This window comes from Antechinus flavipes, chromosome 3 (genome assembly GCF_016432865.1).
Source record: "Antechinus flavipes isolate AdamAnt ecotype Samford, QLD, Australia chromosome 3, AdamAnt_v2, whole genome shotgun sequence".
Taxonomy (NCBI): Eukaryota; Metazoa; Chordata; class Mammalia; order Dasyuromorphia; family Dasyuridae; genus Antechinus; species Antechinus flavipes.
Window position 1 is genome coordinate 286,987,131 of NC_067400.1, and position 17,571 is coordinate 287,004,701.

A 17,571-nucleotide genomic window follows, 5' to 3' on the forward strand; every position below is an offset into this window, starting at 1 on the left:
ACTTGGCCACTAATCAACCTATGGCATACATAATTTTTTAATGGGCATAAGTCTGACTTTTGATTTTGTGTGACATCTTTGCCTTGAAATTTTATATACATTAATATACATTAAGGAAATTGCTACATGATTCATAGAAATAAAAAGCTTTAAACTATTCTGAAGTAGCATCAATGAAGATCTTTATTACAAATATTATAAATTGAACAAATTTATGTCCAGTGTTAATGTTGATAAATCTGAGAAGAACTTGTAAGGTTTTTATTGATTTTTTCAATGAAAAAATTATTCCTTTTGTGAATACTGAAAAAAAAGATATATAGGTATGATCATTAACATCAACTCCCATTCAAAAAGGAGTTGGAAATATTTGACTGATTAATGTGAACATTTAAAAGTAGAGCATTTAAAAATAGGCAAGCAGATTCCAGTAGCTTATGGGGGCAGGGAATTCTTGAAGGCTGAAGTCTTGGGAAGCAAGCCCTGAGAGATTCTACCAAGTTAAAAAAAAAATTCTGAGTAGAACTCTGGCAATAAATAGTCACCCTAATTATGTCTGGAGAATTGTATTCAGCAAAGGTTGACCACTGAGTGGTAGATTTTTCTGTCTACTGATATTCATGAAGACTGTCTATACAGGAATGGAGAATGCACTTACTTTGATGAAACTATAGGTCCTTACAATGTAATTCATGTATTTCTCTTAAAGACAAGTATAGCTATAGAGCTAAAACCCAAAGGGTAAAAAGTATGTGATAAATTCAGTAAACCCATCAGGGAAATTTTATGAATCTTATTTTAATCCTGTCTTTTGAGGAATGGGAGAATACTTCACATTCCTTTAAAGGGACTAGAGCAGGTTATGATCTGTCCTTCACTTTGTCTGGTAAAAACCAAAAAGAATAATAATAATAATAATATTCTGCTAAGAGAATATCCTTCCTTTCCCTTCTCCCCTCAAATACAAAGTTTTGGGTATTTTTTTCTTCCCAAGAAGAATTTGGGGTCATAGTCTCAGAGAAACAATCCATGTTGTAGAAAGTAAATGCATTAAAGGGAAATGACAAAATATTTTGACTCTCAAATTATATCTCCTATAGGAATATTTCTGAAAAGAATATACAAACAAATGAATGGATAGCTATTTTAGGGAATTCTCTCTGTACTTGCAAATTTATATAGACTATAAATTATAGAAGATACAAAATGCACTTGATATATTTCTATTCATCTTGATGTCCACTATCACATATGCTGTTCTTTTATAGTAAAAAAAAGTCTTATTATAGATTTCTTACACATAGGAGATATTTGATAAATGTTTATTGTATTGAATTAAACACCAGATTTTTCATGATAGCTCTTCCCCCACATTTCAGTTCAGTCATTTGACTGAAAATATATATCTTGGAGGAATTTTCTCAAAACTGAATTATAGTGGTAATTTTTATACATTTTGTTCATTTTCAGTGAACTTTTTCCTTCTTTAGAGGATTTTTACTTTGACTTTTCAAATCTCAGCAATCTTTTCAAATTATACTTTATATAGTCAAATATTTGATGTATCATTCTTGTGTAGTTGGAGGATAATCTCTTATTATGGTGGATTAAAGTTTTGTGGTTTGACTCTAGACTTAGAAATTGACTGCTTGCTGAGTTCATAGCCTTTACCTAAATGTCTGCAGATTTGAAGAGTTTTAAGAGAAGATTATAATTCTTTAATTATATATGTAATATATAATTATAATTCTATAATAATACATATAATAATAAATATGTATTAGAATATAATAACATGTGACTTAAATTGTGCTCTTCTTCTAATAAGAGTAATAAACATAATCTGATTAGCTGGATTTTAAAAACTAACACATTTTGGTTACTAGTTAGACTTTCTTCTTGGAGAACTTTAATGAGAAGAGACTTCCTCATTGGAATGATCAGTTTGAAACAAAAATGTTTTAGATTGATGAAATTCACACTCATGTTTCCTCATTGATGACTTTAGTATTTTATAACTTTAAACATGAATAGCAAGCCTATTAGAGATAAGAGAAATGTGAATTATAAGTCTTTGTCCTGTGAAATAGGACAGCTTTTTGGGGAAAAGGAAGCAGATAAAAGAAGAGAAAGGATAAAATAATCCTTAGAGGGCGAATCTGGCTTTGGAGAGTAAGAGCTTCCTCTCCAGATATGACAGACAGTGTTCTTATTAGTGAAAGAGGTTAAACTGTCTTAATGTCAAGGCTGGTTTAATACATTCCTCGAGAAACATATTTGTGTGCAATTCTTCCTCATGAAGCTATGCAAACAGATTTGATTCTTTGGCAGTCATAATTTTGTGTGGTTTCTTTAATTGCCAATTTATTTAAAAAGCTTTTAGCTTTACAGTTTCCCTTTAGGAAACATTTCTTTGGACTCTAATTGCATAATTGAGTTGATATGAGTCATACGGATTGAAGGTACAGTATGTCAGCACTGTTTGAGAAGTTGGTCCATCCCTCCATGAAATGGATTTGGGTTAGAAGTTCTTTTAATTAAAACAAAACATAGTATTTCCCAAACTCAGTATGCTCAGATTACCATCCCCAATCTAAATTGTTCCATGGAGCATGATCATGTAACGACCCTCCCAAGTGGCTCCCATGCTGGTTAGGATGTTTATAGTGGCGATGTTCTAAGAACCCCCCTTTGCCCTTCCCCCTTCTCTTGGCAGGTCTGAGGGAAACTACAGGCTCAGAAAGCGATGGCGGTGACTCAAGTAGTACCAAATCAGAAGGTGCCAATGGGATGGTGGCAGCCGCAGCAATCCAGCCCAAGAAGGTCCGAGGCGTTGGCTTTGGGGATATCTTCAAAGACAAACCCATCAAGCTAAGACCAAGGTCAATAGAAGTAGAAAATGACTTTATACCCGTGGAAAAGGTAAGTAATACAGACTTCTGCTTTATTTGATTGTATTCCAGAGCCTGCCGGACATACCCTGTTTGAGATTTCTGAACAGAGCTTAAAACATCTGCTCTTTGGGTAGCTGATTCACACCCTCACGATGCTATTGCCCACCTCTAAGCCAGACTTTGCAGGAGAACCTCGGTATTTCTGTCCCGCTTGGCTCTCAACTCACATTGTTTTACTCTTTTCAGTTTATGGGTTTTGGAAGCTTTCTCGGGGCTGTATTGCCAAGGGAAGATAATGTTCTGGTTAAACTTCACTCACGCCTTCTATCCTTCCCCCCCATACTTTTAACTTCAGGAAATAGTTAAACAGAATTTGCTATCATTTTCAAGCTGATTCCCTTTGGGGGATAACAATCTCCCTGTTTGTGACCTTGACTGCAGACTCCAGGAGCACAGTGGGAGGTGAGGACTACAGGAAGGAATTGTATACTTCTTCCCTAGTAATTTCTAAGTTTGATTAGTTAAAATCTGCTGGAAAGAAAGTCTCCCATGAGTACAAATTATTGATATGGTCTGTGATTTGGCATGATCATGCTGGCCCATTTTCTTCCCTCTGTGATTCTACATTGGATAAGAAGTGGCCATGAGTGATGTTGCAGTTTGAGTGCTGTGGTTGCTATGACAATGGATCTTGGCTAATAACTCCTGTGTTGCTGTCTGTGACTTTTACTGTGGCACACCTCTAAATGTTACACTTTTCAGCTATTTGGCGAACACTGTGATGTTTTCCAGATAGGAATAAAATAGATCCATTTTCACTGTAGTACTTCAATGGTTTTAGGTCTTAAATTTATATTTTGAGGAAGGGAGGAAGGCTAGCTGACAAAATTTCATGTCTGAAGACTCTTTCTTGTTTGTCAATTGAAAAAAAAAGGTCTAACATCTTCTACTAGTGTCATGGAATTTACATTTGCATATAAGAATAGCTAGCATCTATTACTTGTGCTTTAAGTTTGAAGAGCACTTCACAAACATTATCAGATTTAATACTCACAACAAACCTGGGAGGTAGATACTATTATCTTTTGTAATTCAAAGAAGAGGAAATGCTGGAGAACAGAAGTCAGATTTGAAGTCAGGTCCTTCTGTCTTTACACCTATCACTCTATCTACTGTATCAAGCTGTTGTCTTTTATGGTATTTTATACATTAGAATTAAACTCTTAGAGTGACACTCTTTGGTGGGATATCCAATTAATATACATGTCAGCTTTTTAGATGAAGATGATAAAAATCTACATATCAGAATAAGTTCAATTTTTCTTTCTTTCTTTTTTTTTTTTTCCAGTAGACATCAGAATGAACAATCCTGAGGTTAGGGTATCTTGGACTAATACTTTGTTTCTTTTAGTAAACTTTGTAGATAGTTGTTCATCTGAAAAAGATTTGGAGGCTTGAGTGGACTGAGGATTCAAGAGGAATCAACAAAGTGATCCACATAATATGGACTTAAAGGGATGTTTTAAGAGAACACTTTGTAGGCTATTGGAAGTGACATCAATATAGTATCTGTATCAAGAAGGACCCATCCAGAGGGTTGGATTCAGTTCTAGGCTTCATACTTTAGTTTATTGTTGAACTGGAAAGCCTTGAGGGAGATAAGGACCACATTGAAAAAGATTTTGGAGAGCAATCTGGAATTATGCCCAAAGAGTTATTAAACTGCCTATATGTCCTTTGACCCAGCAATGCCACGACTAGTTTTCTTGTTTTAGCTATGACTTCTTTTCTTTCAGGTCTTCCTCAGATTTGTAGCCAACATGATACAGTGGAAAGATCATTAGTTCTAGAGACCAGTTGTGGATTTGAATTTTCTTTCTTGTCATTTACTATAAGTTGGATCTTGAACAAATCATTTAGCTTCCATGGGCCATATTTTTTCACTTGTAAAATGAGTGGGTTATACTAGATAGCCTTCCAACTCTAAAATTGTTTTGAATTTATGAGCTCATGGTTTTATGGGTCCATATTACAGTGAGAAGTACCAGACTTAGATCTCTTTTACAAACTTCCTTTATATTGAGATTCTAGTGGATAGAATATAATTGTTTTCAGGTTTTACTTACAGTTTTCTATATAAATTGCTTTGGTTTTTAATTTAGAATTACTAAGTAGATGAGGTTCTAGGAATTTTTTTTCCCAATCATTCTGCTGAAGTTCCATTCTGATTTTACATCTTGCAATAAAGGTAACAGATAACAGATTTTAACAAAGTAGAAAATAGGATCTCTTTTGTAAATTGATTTTCTTCTTATTGAAAAACCAGATGCAGAAAAATGACTTGATAAAGATTATTTTTATCAAAAATATCTATTATAGTATGTTTGGTTGAAATCTGAATGAGAGATATATATAGAGGTGAGAGACAGACATGAATGAGCATTGATCCAATTTAGTAAGAGACTTAAGAGTTCATTTAATCTAAGTCCTCTTTTACAGATAAGGAAACTGAGGCCTATTTTGTTTTGTTTTCTGCCTTGAGGGGGGGCAGTGACCTCAGGGATTAGTGTAATACCTGACATATTGTAAATGTTTAATAACTATTTGCTGACTTACGTGACTTGTCCAAAATCACACAGCCAATCAATATTTAAACTCAGGTCTGATAATTACAAGATGAATATTGTTTCTACTGTGCTCATAGAATATTCAGAGTGATAAAATCATAAACTTTTTGAAGTATGAAGTATCAAGGAATATAGTGAGCAGAAAGGTGGCTGTTTATGGATATCCCATTCATCTTGAAGGATGAACTTGGTTTAGAAATTCCCCCAGCCTCTCACTTTTGGTAAAGTCTTTAGAAAAGTTTTCATTTTCCTTTGTCATGTTGACTGGCAAAAAAAAATTAAGAACCAAGAGATGTTTTGAAATGATCCATGTCCCATTCATTTTATTTATGCCATGAGTGGTGAAGTAGATTTTTATAGCCTGAATTTATTTATTTATTTTTGCTATTTAGATATTTTAATCATGTCTGATTCTTTGTGACTCCATTTGGGGTTTTCTTGGCAAAGATATTGGAATACTACAGCAGTTTGCCATTTCCTTTTCCAACTCATTTTACAGATGAGGAAACTGAGGCAAACAGGGTTAAGTGACTTCTTAGAGTCACACAAGAAATAAGTATCTGAACCTGGTGTTTCTGACACTCTATTCTCTGTACCATTTAGATGTTTCTTTAAGCAGTTGTTTTTGTTAATATTTTTCCTTTTTCCTCAACCCATCTGGAGAGGTGTTTTTTGTATGAGAGATTCTGTCTGAAGCAAGAGACATTGCCTTTGAGAATTACACTCATTGTTTTTATTTTGTAGAACAAAATGAATCATAGTTTGACAGCATTTATTAAGTTAGTCATAAACATGTCACCTGTAGAGGATGAAATAGAGCATTGGCTTCTTTGTAATACTAGTTTGATAACTTGTTATGAAAAATTTAACCCAGGTAATCACTCCAAACTGCAAATATTATTTTCCTGTCAAGACTTTGGGGAATCAATATCCACATTTCTGAGCAAGTAGTTAATTTTGTTCAATGATTTACTTATATGTTTGTATGTTTTTTTTTAATAATATTTTGTTTTTCCAATTACATGTGAAACTAATTTTTAACATTCATTTTTTAAAATATTTTAAGTTCCAATTTTTTTCTCTCCCTCCTTTCCCCACCTTTCCAAGACAGCAGACAATCTTATATACATGTACAGTCATTTTAAACATATTTCATATGTTTTATTATATGTTTTTGCAGGTCTTACCTTTAGGAGCTAACTGTAATCAGATAAGATACATGTTAGTGAATATAAAATTTATGTTAAATATATTTTTACCATGTTTAATATATATTGGATTACTTGCTGTCTTAGGGGAGGAGGTAGAGGGAAAGAGGGGAAAATTGGAACACAAGGATTTGTAAGGGTTAATGTTGAAAAATTATCCATGCTTATCTTTTGAAAATTAAAAAGCTTTAATTAAAAAAAGAAAAAGAAAAAAAATTAATGTTAAATTTATAATAATTAATTAATTTTGAGGAAATGATGTAGTCTCACCTCTTCCCATCTAAAAAAAGAAAATAGCCATTAGCATGAGGGTAGGTTTCTAATTTTTTTCCCCCCTGAAGCAATTGGGGTTAAGTGACTTGCCCAAGGTCACGTAGCTAGGAAGTGTTAAGTGTCTGAAATCAGATTTGAACTCAGGTCCTCCTGACTTCAGGTGCTCTATCCACTGCACTGCCTAGCTAACCGGTTTCTATTATTTTTATTTTATTTTATTATATGGTTTGTTTATTTTAAATTTAATTCAGACCTGTGATAACATTGTTATAGGGAATTCCCTAAAACTTTCCACCAGCCACAAAGACATCAAGGAAAACTAAAACTTTCCTGTAGTCTTCACTCAAAGGGACAGATTGGGGGAGTTCCTAAGCCAAGTTCATCCTGCAAGAGGATTTTGATATCCATAGCAGCTACCTTTGTGTTCATTGGGTTCCTTGAAACTTCATATTTTAAAAAGTCTGTGATTTTATCAGTATGACTATTCTACAGAGCAGTGGAAATAGTGTAAGGAAATTCCCTCTTTCAATACACATCTGGAATTATTCTGCAATTTATAGTCTCAATATGTAGTCAACAGTCAATTAAGTACAGGTTAAGTGCCAATGAGATACTTAGTGCTGGAAATGTAAATGTAAGCAAAAAAGAAAGACTTCTTAAAGAACTTATGTTCTGGTAAAAAAAAAAAAAGTTTAAAAAAATTTCAAAGTATAAAATTACAGACTTACAAAAAGCAATATTTTAAAGGTTAATTATCTAAAATTTTAATGTTTGATAGATTTCTTTTGCAAATTCAATATAATCACTGTCTTGCTTTAAAAAAGAAAAAAAAGAAAAAAAAAAAAAAGAAAAAAAAGAAAACCCTGGGAAGATTTACATGAACAGATACTAAGTGAAATGAGCAGAAGCAAGAGACCATTGTATATAATTACAGCAATACTGTATGATAGTCAATTGTGAGTGAGTTAACTATTCTTAGTAATATAATCAATGATCCAAGATAATTCTAAAAGACTTATGATAAAAAGTGCTATCCACCTTCAAAGAAAGAACTGTTGGGAGTTTGAATGCAGATAAAACCATACTTTTTTTTATTTCTTTATTTTTCATTTATTTGTTTTTGGTCTATGTGTTCTTTTGAAACATAGATAACATGGGGAAAAAACTTATATTCTGATGGGAAGGGGGAGGGAGAAAGACAACATACAATACAGAGGTGAGAAAAAGGCAGAGGAGCATTGGGAGGTGAGTTGGAGAAACAAGGTAAAGATGCAGGGGCTTGATGGCAAAATTCAGAAGTTCAGAAGCAGCATGAGAGGGAATGAAACAATCTGAATTTACAATGGCAGAAGGGCTGGCATGACAGACAGGTAATCCAGAGTCAGACTTCCCCAGTTGAAAAGGAAAATTCTAGGGTGTGAAGGTGGTGTGTCATGGTAATGAAGTCTAGCAGATTGCAAAACTAGAAACTTTTATTGTTTTGACTCTTAGGTATATCATGTAATCAAAAGTACTGTTTCCATTTACATTCATGACTTTATGGAAAGGATCTTTTTTCTTCCTGAACTGAAGTTATATTTGAGGGGAAGCAAGGAATGGACCACTATCCCTCTGTGTCAGTGGTCTCAGAGTGAACTCTTAATCCTTACTAATTTAAAAATTAAAAACATATTCATGATAGAATTGAAGTGCCAATAGAAAGATAAATTCACTTAATGATTATGAATATCTGTAATTGTGCTTGATAGGGAGTTCTAGTTTGTCAATCTGTTTTGAAGAAGAATCCACCAGATTCCCCTACTACATATGCTAGAGGCCAGAGTAATAAAGAGAAGGTGTTCAGTGTCTTGTATTGTGTACCCATGGAGGCAAGCCTATATCATTATTTTTTTATATACTTGTAAAATACCTGCTGTATGAATATGCTTTTCTTTCTCCAATGCTAGGTTTGAAAACAGGGGTTTTGGACATGGCTACTATGGGAATATATTTCACTCTACTCTATGGCTTTGTTTTGCTGGGTATTGTTTTTCTTAACTTCTCATTGCCTGGAAGAAAGGAAGGTGGAAAGGAGAGAATTAAGAATTAAAAATTAAAATGATGTATTTCCTAGCTTTGTGACCTTGGGCAAGTCATTTAACCTCAATTGCCTCAGCAGAAAAAAAAAAAAAAAAAAAAAGAAAATGATAGTTTTCATGAAATGAAAAGCTTCAGTAATGAATCTGTGCATATTTATACATCTTTGGATTCCATCAACCATATGGTTAAATGACTGGAGCAGACACTTAACCCAACTGAAGGCCAGAATGTGTGATGTGCATGAGTCTGTTAAGATAAGATGTGGAAATCTGAAGGGAGGATGGACTATGGTGGGAGTTGGATAGTGGAGACAGGTTTTGTCAGAGTGGGACTAACTGTGGCTTTGTCTCCTAGGCAAGGGGGATTACTCAATAGCAAAGGATGCAAATTTAAAGATCAACAATTCAGGAACTGTTTTTCTCTATCTGTACCTGTTTTATTGACCTTTAGAGTCTAAAAAAGGGAAGAGGTCAGGTCTGGTGGTGGCCTAGGGGATGTGGTAACAGAGCAGGAGACAGGAGTGACTGCTGGACTGTGTTCTTCAGATAAAGACTGAACTTATCAAGACTCCAAATCAGCACCTGTAATAAATAGTGGTGACTGGTGCAAGCGAGGAAAGGGAGACAATACTGGGGCTTGCCTTACTGGGGGCACATCTGTCTCCCTTAGCCTGGGACTGTTTCCTTCCCCTTTCAGGATTGTTAAACTCTCCTGCTCTGGGGTTGGACAGAAGGGCTAGTTTGAGAACATGAAATCGAAGAGAAGATCTGAAACACCACAGTTTAAAAAGGTCAGTCATCTCAAAGGGACTGTTTCCTAAATTCCCCACTCTCAGAAAAAAAAAAAGAAAAAAAAAAAAGGTTTTTGGTATATAAATTCACAATTGGTTTCACAGAGGCATTTGATTATAATTAGCATGGTAAATGGGGAGGAGGCAACAGCATGTTGGATAAAGATTTTTGAAAAGTAATTTCTCTTTCTTAGTTCTTTGTTTCTTCATTTTATTAGGGGAGAAGCCCACTGTCAGGGGTACCAGAAATGCTTATGTGGGACTAGAAGTGAATTCCCCAGATATTTTTTTTTCTTGAAATTTTGCCTTCCCGTGCTACTTAAATTTTATCTGCAGAAAGTGAAGGACTGGTGGCAATGTGGTGGTGACCCAGATGTCTGCGTGCACTTCTCTGGAGAATCTGATTCAGAGTAACTGGTGCCTCCATTCCCTTCCATGGCTCACCTGAGAGAAGTTCAATAGCCTGATAGAAAGTGATAGCTTGGTGGGATAACTGTGTCAATCCCCTTTCTCCAGCTTCTAATGCCTTCCCTTTTCTTACCACTTTTCATTTATTTCACAAATATTTTATATGAACCTACACATGTTGTCCACCCATCAGAATGTGTGCTTCTTGAAGGAGGAGCTATATCTATTCTTAGCCCAGTGTCCGAATATAGTAGATGCTTAATAACTGGTTGTTGACTGAGAACTGGGTTCTAGTCCCTCCTTTGATGCTAACTCTAAAGCCTTTGACACTGTTGTTTTCCTTCTTCTCTCTAGGTTTTCATGACAGTCCTTTCTCCTGATTCTCCTTCTCCTTGTCTTTTTTAATTTTTAAAAAATGTATTTAATATTTTTATTTTTCTCAGTTACATTTAAAACAAATTTTTTACATTTGTTTTTTTAAAACTATGAGTTCTAGATTTCCTTCCTTATTCCCACCCCCAGTCTCCATTAAGAAAGCACATGTAAAGTTATTCAAAACAGTTCCATAAAAGTCATGTTGTGAAAGAAACATAGTTCTCCTTCCCTTAAAAAAAAAAAAAACAAAAAAAACCTTAAGAAAAGGAGTTTGCTTTAATCTATATTCAGACACAATCAGTTCTTTCTCTGGGAATAGAAAGGATTTTTCATCATAAGTCTTTCAAAGTAGTGATGGATCATTGTATTGCTGAGAATAGGAAAATCATTCACAGCTGATCATGCTACAACATTGCTATTACTTTGTATATAGGACATTTCACTTTGCTTGAGTTCATGGAGGGGTTTCCAGGTCTTTCTAAGAGCATTCTGTTTATCATTTCATATATGTGTGTGTGTGTATTCCATTATAAGCACATATCACAAATTATTCAGTCATTCTCCAACTGATAGGCATCCCCTCAGTTTCCATTTTTTTGCTCTGAAAAGAGAGCTGCTATAACTATTTTTATACATATAGTCCTTTACCTTTAAAAAAAAATAATCTCTTTTGGGATTCATGTCTAGTAGTGTATACCCCAGATTCTTAAACTAAAAAAATAGTAGTTCATAATAACTCCATATGGGGTCTTATATCTGAATGTGGAGGCCACAAAATTATAATTTATTATCAATAAACATTTGATTTGTATATATATTTTATATGCCTTTACACTGGGGACATGTAAAAATTTCTAGGCAAAAAAGGGTCAGGAGTAGATAAAGTTTAAGACATCCTGATCCATACCAAAGGAGGAAGTATCATATCAGTGATGAGAATATAGATATTTAATGATCTTTGGGTATGGGCATAATGGTTTTTAGTTTTGTGTTTTTGTTTTTTATTTTAAATCTCTGATAGCTACTTTTGAATATGAGTCATGGGCTTTCTTTTTCTAATTTGGGCATATCTGAGGATACTTTGTCCCTAAGCCTCCACTTTGTGCACAAAGACGGAGAGTTTTACCAAAAAGAAATGGAATATAATCAGCCCTCACTTTCTGTTCATTCTCTGACTCTCCTATTGCTTTGAGCTTGTGTGCAAGAAAACCTTATTGTATTTGCTGTATTCTCTTATTTTAGAAAGATGGGTGGTATTTGAAGATGGTAAATGTCTGTAAACAAGGCTCTGATGTCTCTAAGTGTGGGTGGGATTGAGGCACATGTTGTAAGAATGGTAAAATGTTTTTGTGAGACTTCATATGTGTTCAAAGTTTTTAAAATACATTTTATTTTTATATTACTTTCATTTTCTGATCTATTATTTTCTCATCCAAAGAGCCATATCTTATAAAGAAAAAATAAATAAGAGCAGGTCATCAGAGCTGACCAACATACTAGTTAACATTGTATTTTGGTACAATCTTAATTTCTTACCCTCTGCAAAGAACGGAGGGAGGTGCTTGCTTATATTTCTTCTTCTGGACCAAGCTTGGATATTTTAATTATACAGCATTTGGAGCTGATTTTGTTCTTGTTCTTCCTATTTACATTGTTGCTGAGAGGAATACTTTTTTTTTTGCTTATTTTAGTTTGCATCATTTTATGTAAGTCTTCCCCCACTTCCATGTAAACTCCTTATTTATCATTTTTGACAGTTTAATAATATTCCATTTCATTGACATATCATGATCTGTTTAGCCATTTCCCAATTGATGGGGTCCCTTAGTATTTAAAAAAAAATAACTCTGAGAGTGTTCACAATCTGGGTCTTATACTTTGATATTTCAAGTCACAATTGATTTTATATTGTGGGATACTCCCACCATCACTGCTCATCACAATTCCTTTGGATTTTTGTTATACGTATAAAGAGTTGATATAATCAGGAAAATGTGTCCCTTAATGACCAACCTCTTACCCATTGGTCTGTGAGGGTGGTTAGACTAGGCTAGGCGAAAAGAAGGAAGGAACGAAGGAATGAAGGAAGGAAGGAAGGAAGGAAGGAAGGAGTAATTCAGATAATAGTTTTTAGATAATAGTCACTGTTCAGTTTGTGTTTGAGCCTTCTTAAGCTTGGTAAGCCTAGGACTTGTACCTCATTCACATAAAGCCCAAGGTCACCTTCAATCTGTGGTGAGACCTTGAAATAGGACTTTACCAGATGGTTTCTATATAGCTAGGATGATACACATAAATTACTTTTGTTACACAATGCCTTTAGTACTAAATACTTATTTTTGAGAGAATGATGCATAAAATATTTTTAAAAGCTATTTAGGGCTTCTTTTTTTTCTGCTCCTAAAAATGCTCCCTCCCCTTCCTCCTCCCAACCAATTTTCCTCATCCAGGTACTTCATATAAATCACTTATTTGCATTATGCTATTGGAGTTTTAATAAACAGCATTCATTAAGCACCTGACACATGCAGAGTACTATACTAGGAATGTGGAGACATGTCAAAGAAAGAGTAGGCAGTAGCTTACTTGTGAATCAAAACCATCATTCATAAGACTTAAGGACATTTTTAGAACTAAAAAATCAAGGGAGTCTAATATATATGGAAGTGTATTATTGTAAGATATAAATAAGGAAATATCAATGAATACTGTCCTATGGAAATCCAATATGTTATTTTTATGACATGGGTTCTTACTAACAGGATTGAGGCTTCTGCTTATTAACTCTTGTGACCTTGAGGAAGGAACTTAACCACTCAGGATATTCATTTCCCTGACAATAAGGGTTTTGGACTCCTCGTTCAAGTCTTTTTTAACTCTAAAACCCATGATCCTATTCTCAAAGCACTGCTGTAGGGGAGTCATGGATTATTAATGAAAATCCAACCAACAAAAATTTTCTATGAAGATCTTGTTGATCCAATTTCACAGTTTAACAATGGGATATTTACCAAGCACTTCTGAGAAATGAGGGAATTGTCAAAATCCAGTAATTAGTAACAGCAGAATGTGCCTGTTTAGATATTTCAAATAATTTGAAAATGTTTGTTTTTGATGAAGTGGCAGGAAACACATCAGGCATTAACACAGTAGACATTAGGGTTGATTTGATTGCCTTCTTCCTAAAAGTATAACCATTGAATTTTAGTGTTAGAATAGATCTTAATAGATCTTAAAAATCACTGTACCTTGGGCTCCCAGATTCATAGTGAAAGCATATTGGCCAGATACTGCTTTATTTTCTGGTTGACATAATTTTCTATGTTTTTAATGAGTGTAAAGTATTTTGTTGAGTTATCAGTATTTTGGGAGAATTACACTTTCCTTCCTTCTTTTCTTCTTTACTTCCTTTCCTCTTCCTGTCCTTCCTCTTGTTCTTTCTCCTGTCCTTCTTCCCCCCCATCTCATTTTTTTCCCACTTTCAGATTCTCTCCCTACCTCACCACTGAGAAGTCAAGGAAAACACAACTCATTAAAAATATGAATAGTCATGCAAAACAAATTCCCACATTAGCCATATTTTGGGAGAATTTTCTACCACCAGAATTTTCAACGAGTTTAAATTTCAATGTTCAAATAATGCCATGTCTTACCTCCTTGACATGCAGAAGGAAAAAAACCAAAATGCTTCATATCTTTCATTTTGCCATTCTGCTTCATTCCAGGCTTCCTAAAAAGAAGGCCTTTCACTGTAGTCATAAACAGATTCCTGTGCTTCTTGGGTAGATGCTAGTGTACCCTTTGATTGACTATTTTTGTTGGCATCATGTCACTTCAGCAGCAGTGTGACTTCAGTGAGTAGAGCACCAGCTTGTATTCAGGAGACCTGGATCCCCATCCTACATTAAACACTTATTAGCTCTGTGATCAAGGGCAAAGCTGGAACCCCCTCAGTTTCCTTGTCTGTAAAATAGAAATTGTAATTCTTTGACTATCTACCTTACAGAGTAACTGTGGGAAAAGTGTTTTGCAAACCTTTGAGCACTAATAAATGTGAACTATTATGTAAGTTATATATGTGTATGTATTATCCTAAGGTATGCAAACTAGTGTGTGTATGTGTATGTGTGCATACATTATAGGAATGTGTTCCTTATGACTGTTTACCTAAGTATTGTATGCCAAAATAGTCATTAATATTCTATTACATAAATTTTAGATAGAAAAAGGGTACAATTGAAATAGTGAGGGGATTTGAAATAAAATCATATAATAGCTCTTTTTCCATCCAGAATGGCTATGACAAAATTTGTCAATACCCCTTTTTAAATTATGCTATTCCTGAATAGTACACTCTAGAGATGATTGGGCAGAACAGATATAAAACACTAATCTCACTCTAGATTAATACAACCCATGATTGCATTAGCTTTTCTTTCTGTGAAATAGCATTGAATCTATAATCTGCTACAGTCTCCAGGTCCTTCTCTGTGAATTGGTCTCCTACATGAACTATGGTTCCCCCATATTGTACTTCTGCAATTGATACTTATAATCAAAGTATAGAACTTTATATTTTTCTAATTAAATGGTTCAGCCCATTTTTCTAGCCCAGTGGTCCTCAAAGTGTAGTCCAAAGAATTGTTGGGGTCTCTGAAACCCTTTCAGAGGGTCTACAAATTCAAAATCATTTTTTATTTCTAATATAGTAAATAGCTATAAATATAACCCATGTGAACAAAAACTCTTTGAACAGATCCTCGATAGTTTTTTTTAACAACATGAAGATACTGAGAACAAAAGTTTGAGAACCATTGGAGCCTGTTGGTATCTTTTTATATCCCAGCCTACCGTTGACATGTTAGATGTTTTTCCCCAATCTTTGTATTTTGGAGTTTTGAAAAATATTGCCATCTTTACTGAACTTTTCGGTGAATTGAATTCATAGAAGTGTTCAAGTCACTGAAAAATGTTGAATAGAATAGCATTAGAAACAGGTACCTGGGATAGTCTACTAGGAAACATACTCCAAATTTATGAACATAGACACACACATACACATATATGAGTATATATATATATATAAATTCCCCCTTCATCACATTAAAACAGTTTTTAACATTTTTTTTTTTTAACTTTGAGATTCAAATTCTATCCCTCCTTCCCTCCCTGAGATGGTAAGAAATCAAATATAGGTTATATGTGTGCAATCATGTAAAATATTTCTATTTTAGTAATTTTGTATAAGAAGACTCAAAAGGAAAAGAATCAAAGTGAAAAATAGGATGCTTCAATTTGTATTCAAACAATATCAGTTCTTTCTCTGGACAAGGATGGTATGTTTCATCATTAGTCTTTTGGGATTGTCTTGAATCATTGGATGGCTGAAAAGAGCTAAGTCATTTACATCAAACACTGTTTTTACTCTCCTGGATCTATTTGCTTCATTTTGCATCATCAGTTCATCATCCTGCTTATCATTTCATATAGCACAACAGTATTCTATTACAATCATATATCACAGCTTGTTTAGTCATTCCCCAATTGATATACATTCTTTCAACATCCAATTCTTAGCCCACCACAAAGAGTTTTTTTTGGTACAAGTAGATCCTTCTCTCTCTCTCTCTCTCTCTCTCTCTCTCTCTGTCTGTCTTTTGGATATAGACTTAGTACTGATATTGCTAGATCCAATGGTATGCATAATTTTATTTTGCCTTTTTATGGTTTTCTATGACCATATACAGACTCTCCATAATATTATTATGCTTTTAGGCATAGTTCCAAATTGTTCTCCAGAATGGAAGCATCAGTTCATAACTCCACCAATAGTGCATTAATCAAATTGACTAAATTTAGTTAATACTTTTGATTCTTTGGTTGTTCAGTCAATTTTTGTTGTTCTTTAGTCATTTTTCAGTTACTCCCAACTCTTCATGATCTTAATTTGGGCTTTTTTTTTTTCTTTCAAAGATATTGGAATAGTTTGCAATTCCTTCCCTCAGATTATTTTACAAATGAGGAAACTAAAGCAAACAAGGAAGTGACTTTCTCAGTCATATAATTAATAGATGTTTGAGGCTGGATTTGAACTCAGCTTTTCTTGACTCTGATACTCTATCCACTACACTAACTAGTTGAACCAACCTAATTGTATTATTGTCTGATTGATGTTTTTCTTTCTTGTCCACAGTGATTTTTTTTTTTTTTTGAGAACTTTTATTACTCGCCTCATTGAAATACACACATTATAGGTCCACTGAATTCCTTTGATCTACTGGTCTAGTAACCTTGTTAAATATAAATTATTCTGTTATGAATAGCTTTTGTTGAGCCCTTAGTGGTCATCGCTGCCACCCAAGGGATTAATTAAAAGGGGGTGGGGTGAGAGCCTCTTCTTTAGGTAGCTTTCTATGATCCTAATTTATTTCTACATTCCTGTAGAATATCATGCCTTTGTAGAGTAAGCCTTTAATAAAGGTTTGTTAAATTTAATGGAATTGCATAATGAATCATCCAACTCATGATGCTTGAAAGACCACTTAGGGCATAAAATGACTTCACAATGGTATGACCGAATCTCAGAGCACAAATTATTTATAGTCATATAAATCACAGATATATGGCTTAGTCACCAAGTCTTTGTTGGCAAGTTTTAACCATAGTAAATCTTGCTTTTCAGTACCAACCCATTTTATCTCCAGGTTGGAGAGTCCTTTTCTTTCTCAGCTCCCAAACATTAATGGAAACACTTTTGGGCGGAAGGGGTTGCGGGTGGGAGGTACTCTGGATTTCCACTATAACTCTTGATTTCCAAATGGACTATGTCTCCATAACATTCTGATATTCCTTGATCTTGCTGATCACTCTTATGTGTCTTCTTCAATACTTAAGTTCCCTATTATCCTTTCTAAATC

The 17,571-nt window shown here is 34.2% G+C and overlaps 1 protein-coding gene across 5 annotated transcripts in view; it reads left to right on the forward strand.

Moving 5' to 3' along the window:
* SH3KBP1 (SH3 domain containing kinase binding protein 1) overlaps positions 1 to 17,571 on the forward strand; it is a 457,572-nt gene that overhangs the window by 246,889 nt on the left and 193,112 nt on the right. For all 5 annotated transcript variants that reach the window (XM_051985147.1, XM_051985148.1, XM_051985150.1 and 2 more), the window contains one exon: positions 2,717 to 2,922. In XM_051985147.1, the coding sequence (XP_051841107.1) occupies positions 2,717 to 2,922 (206 nt within the window). The remainder of the gene's footprint in view (positions 1 to 2,716; positions 2,923 to 17,571) is intronic.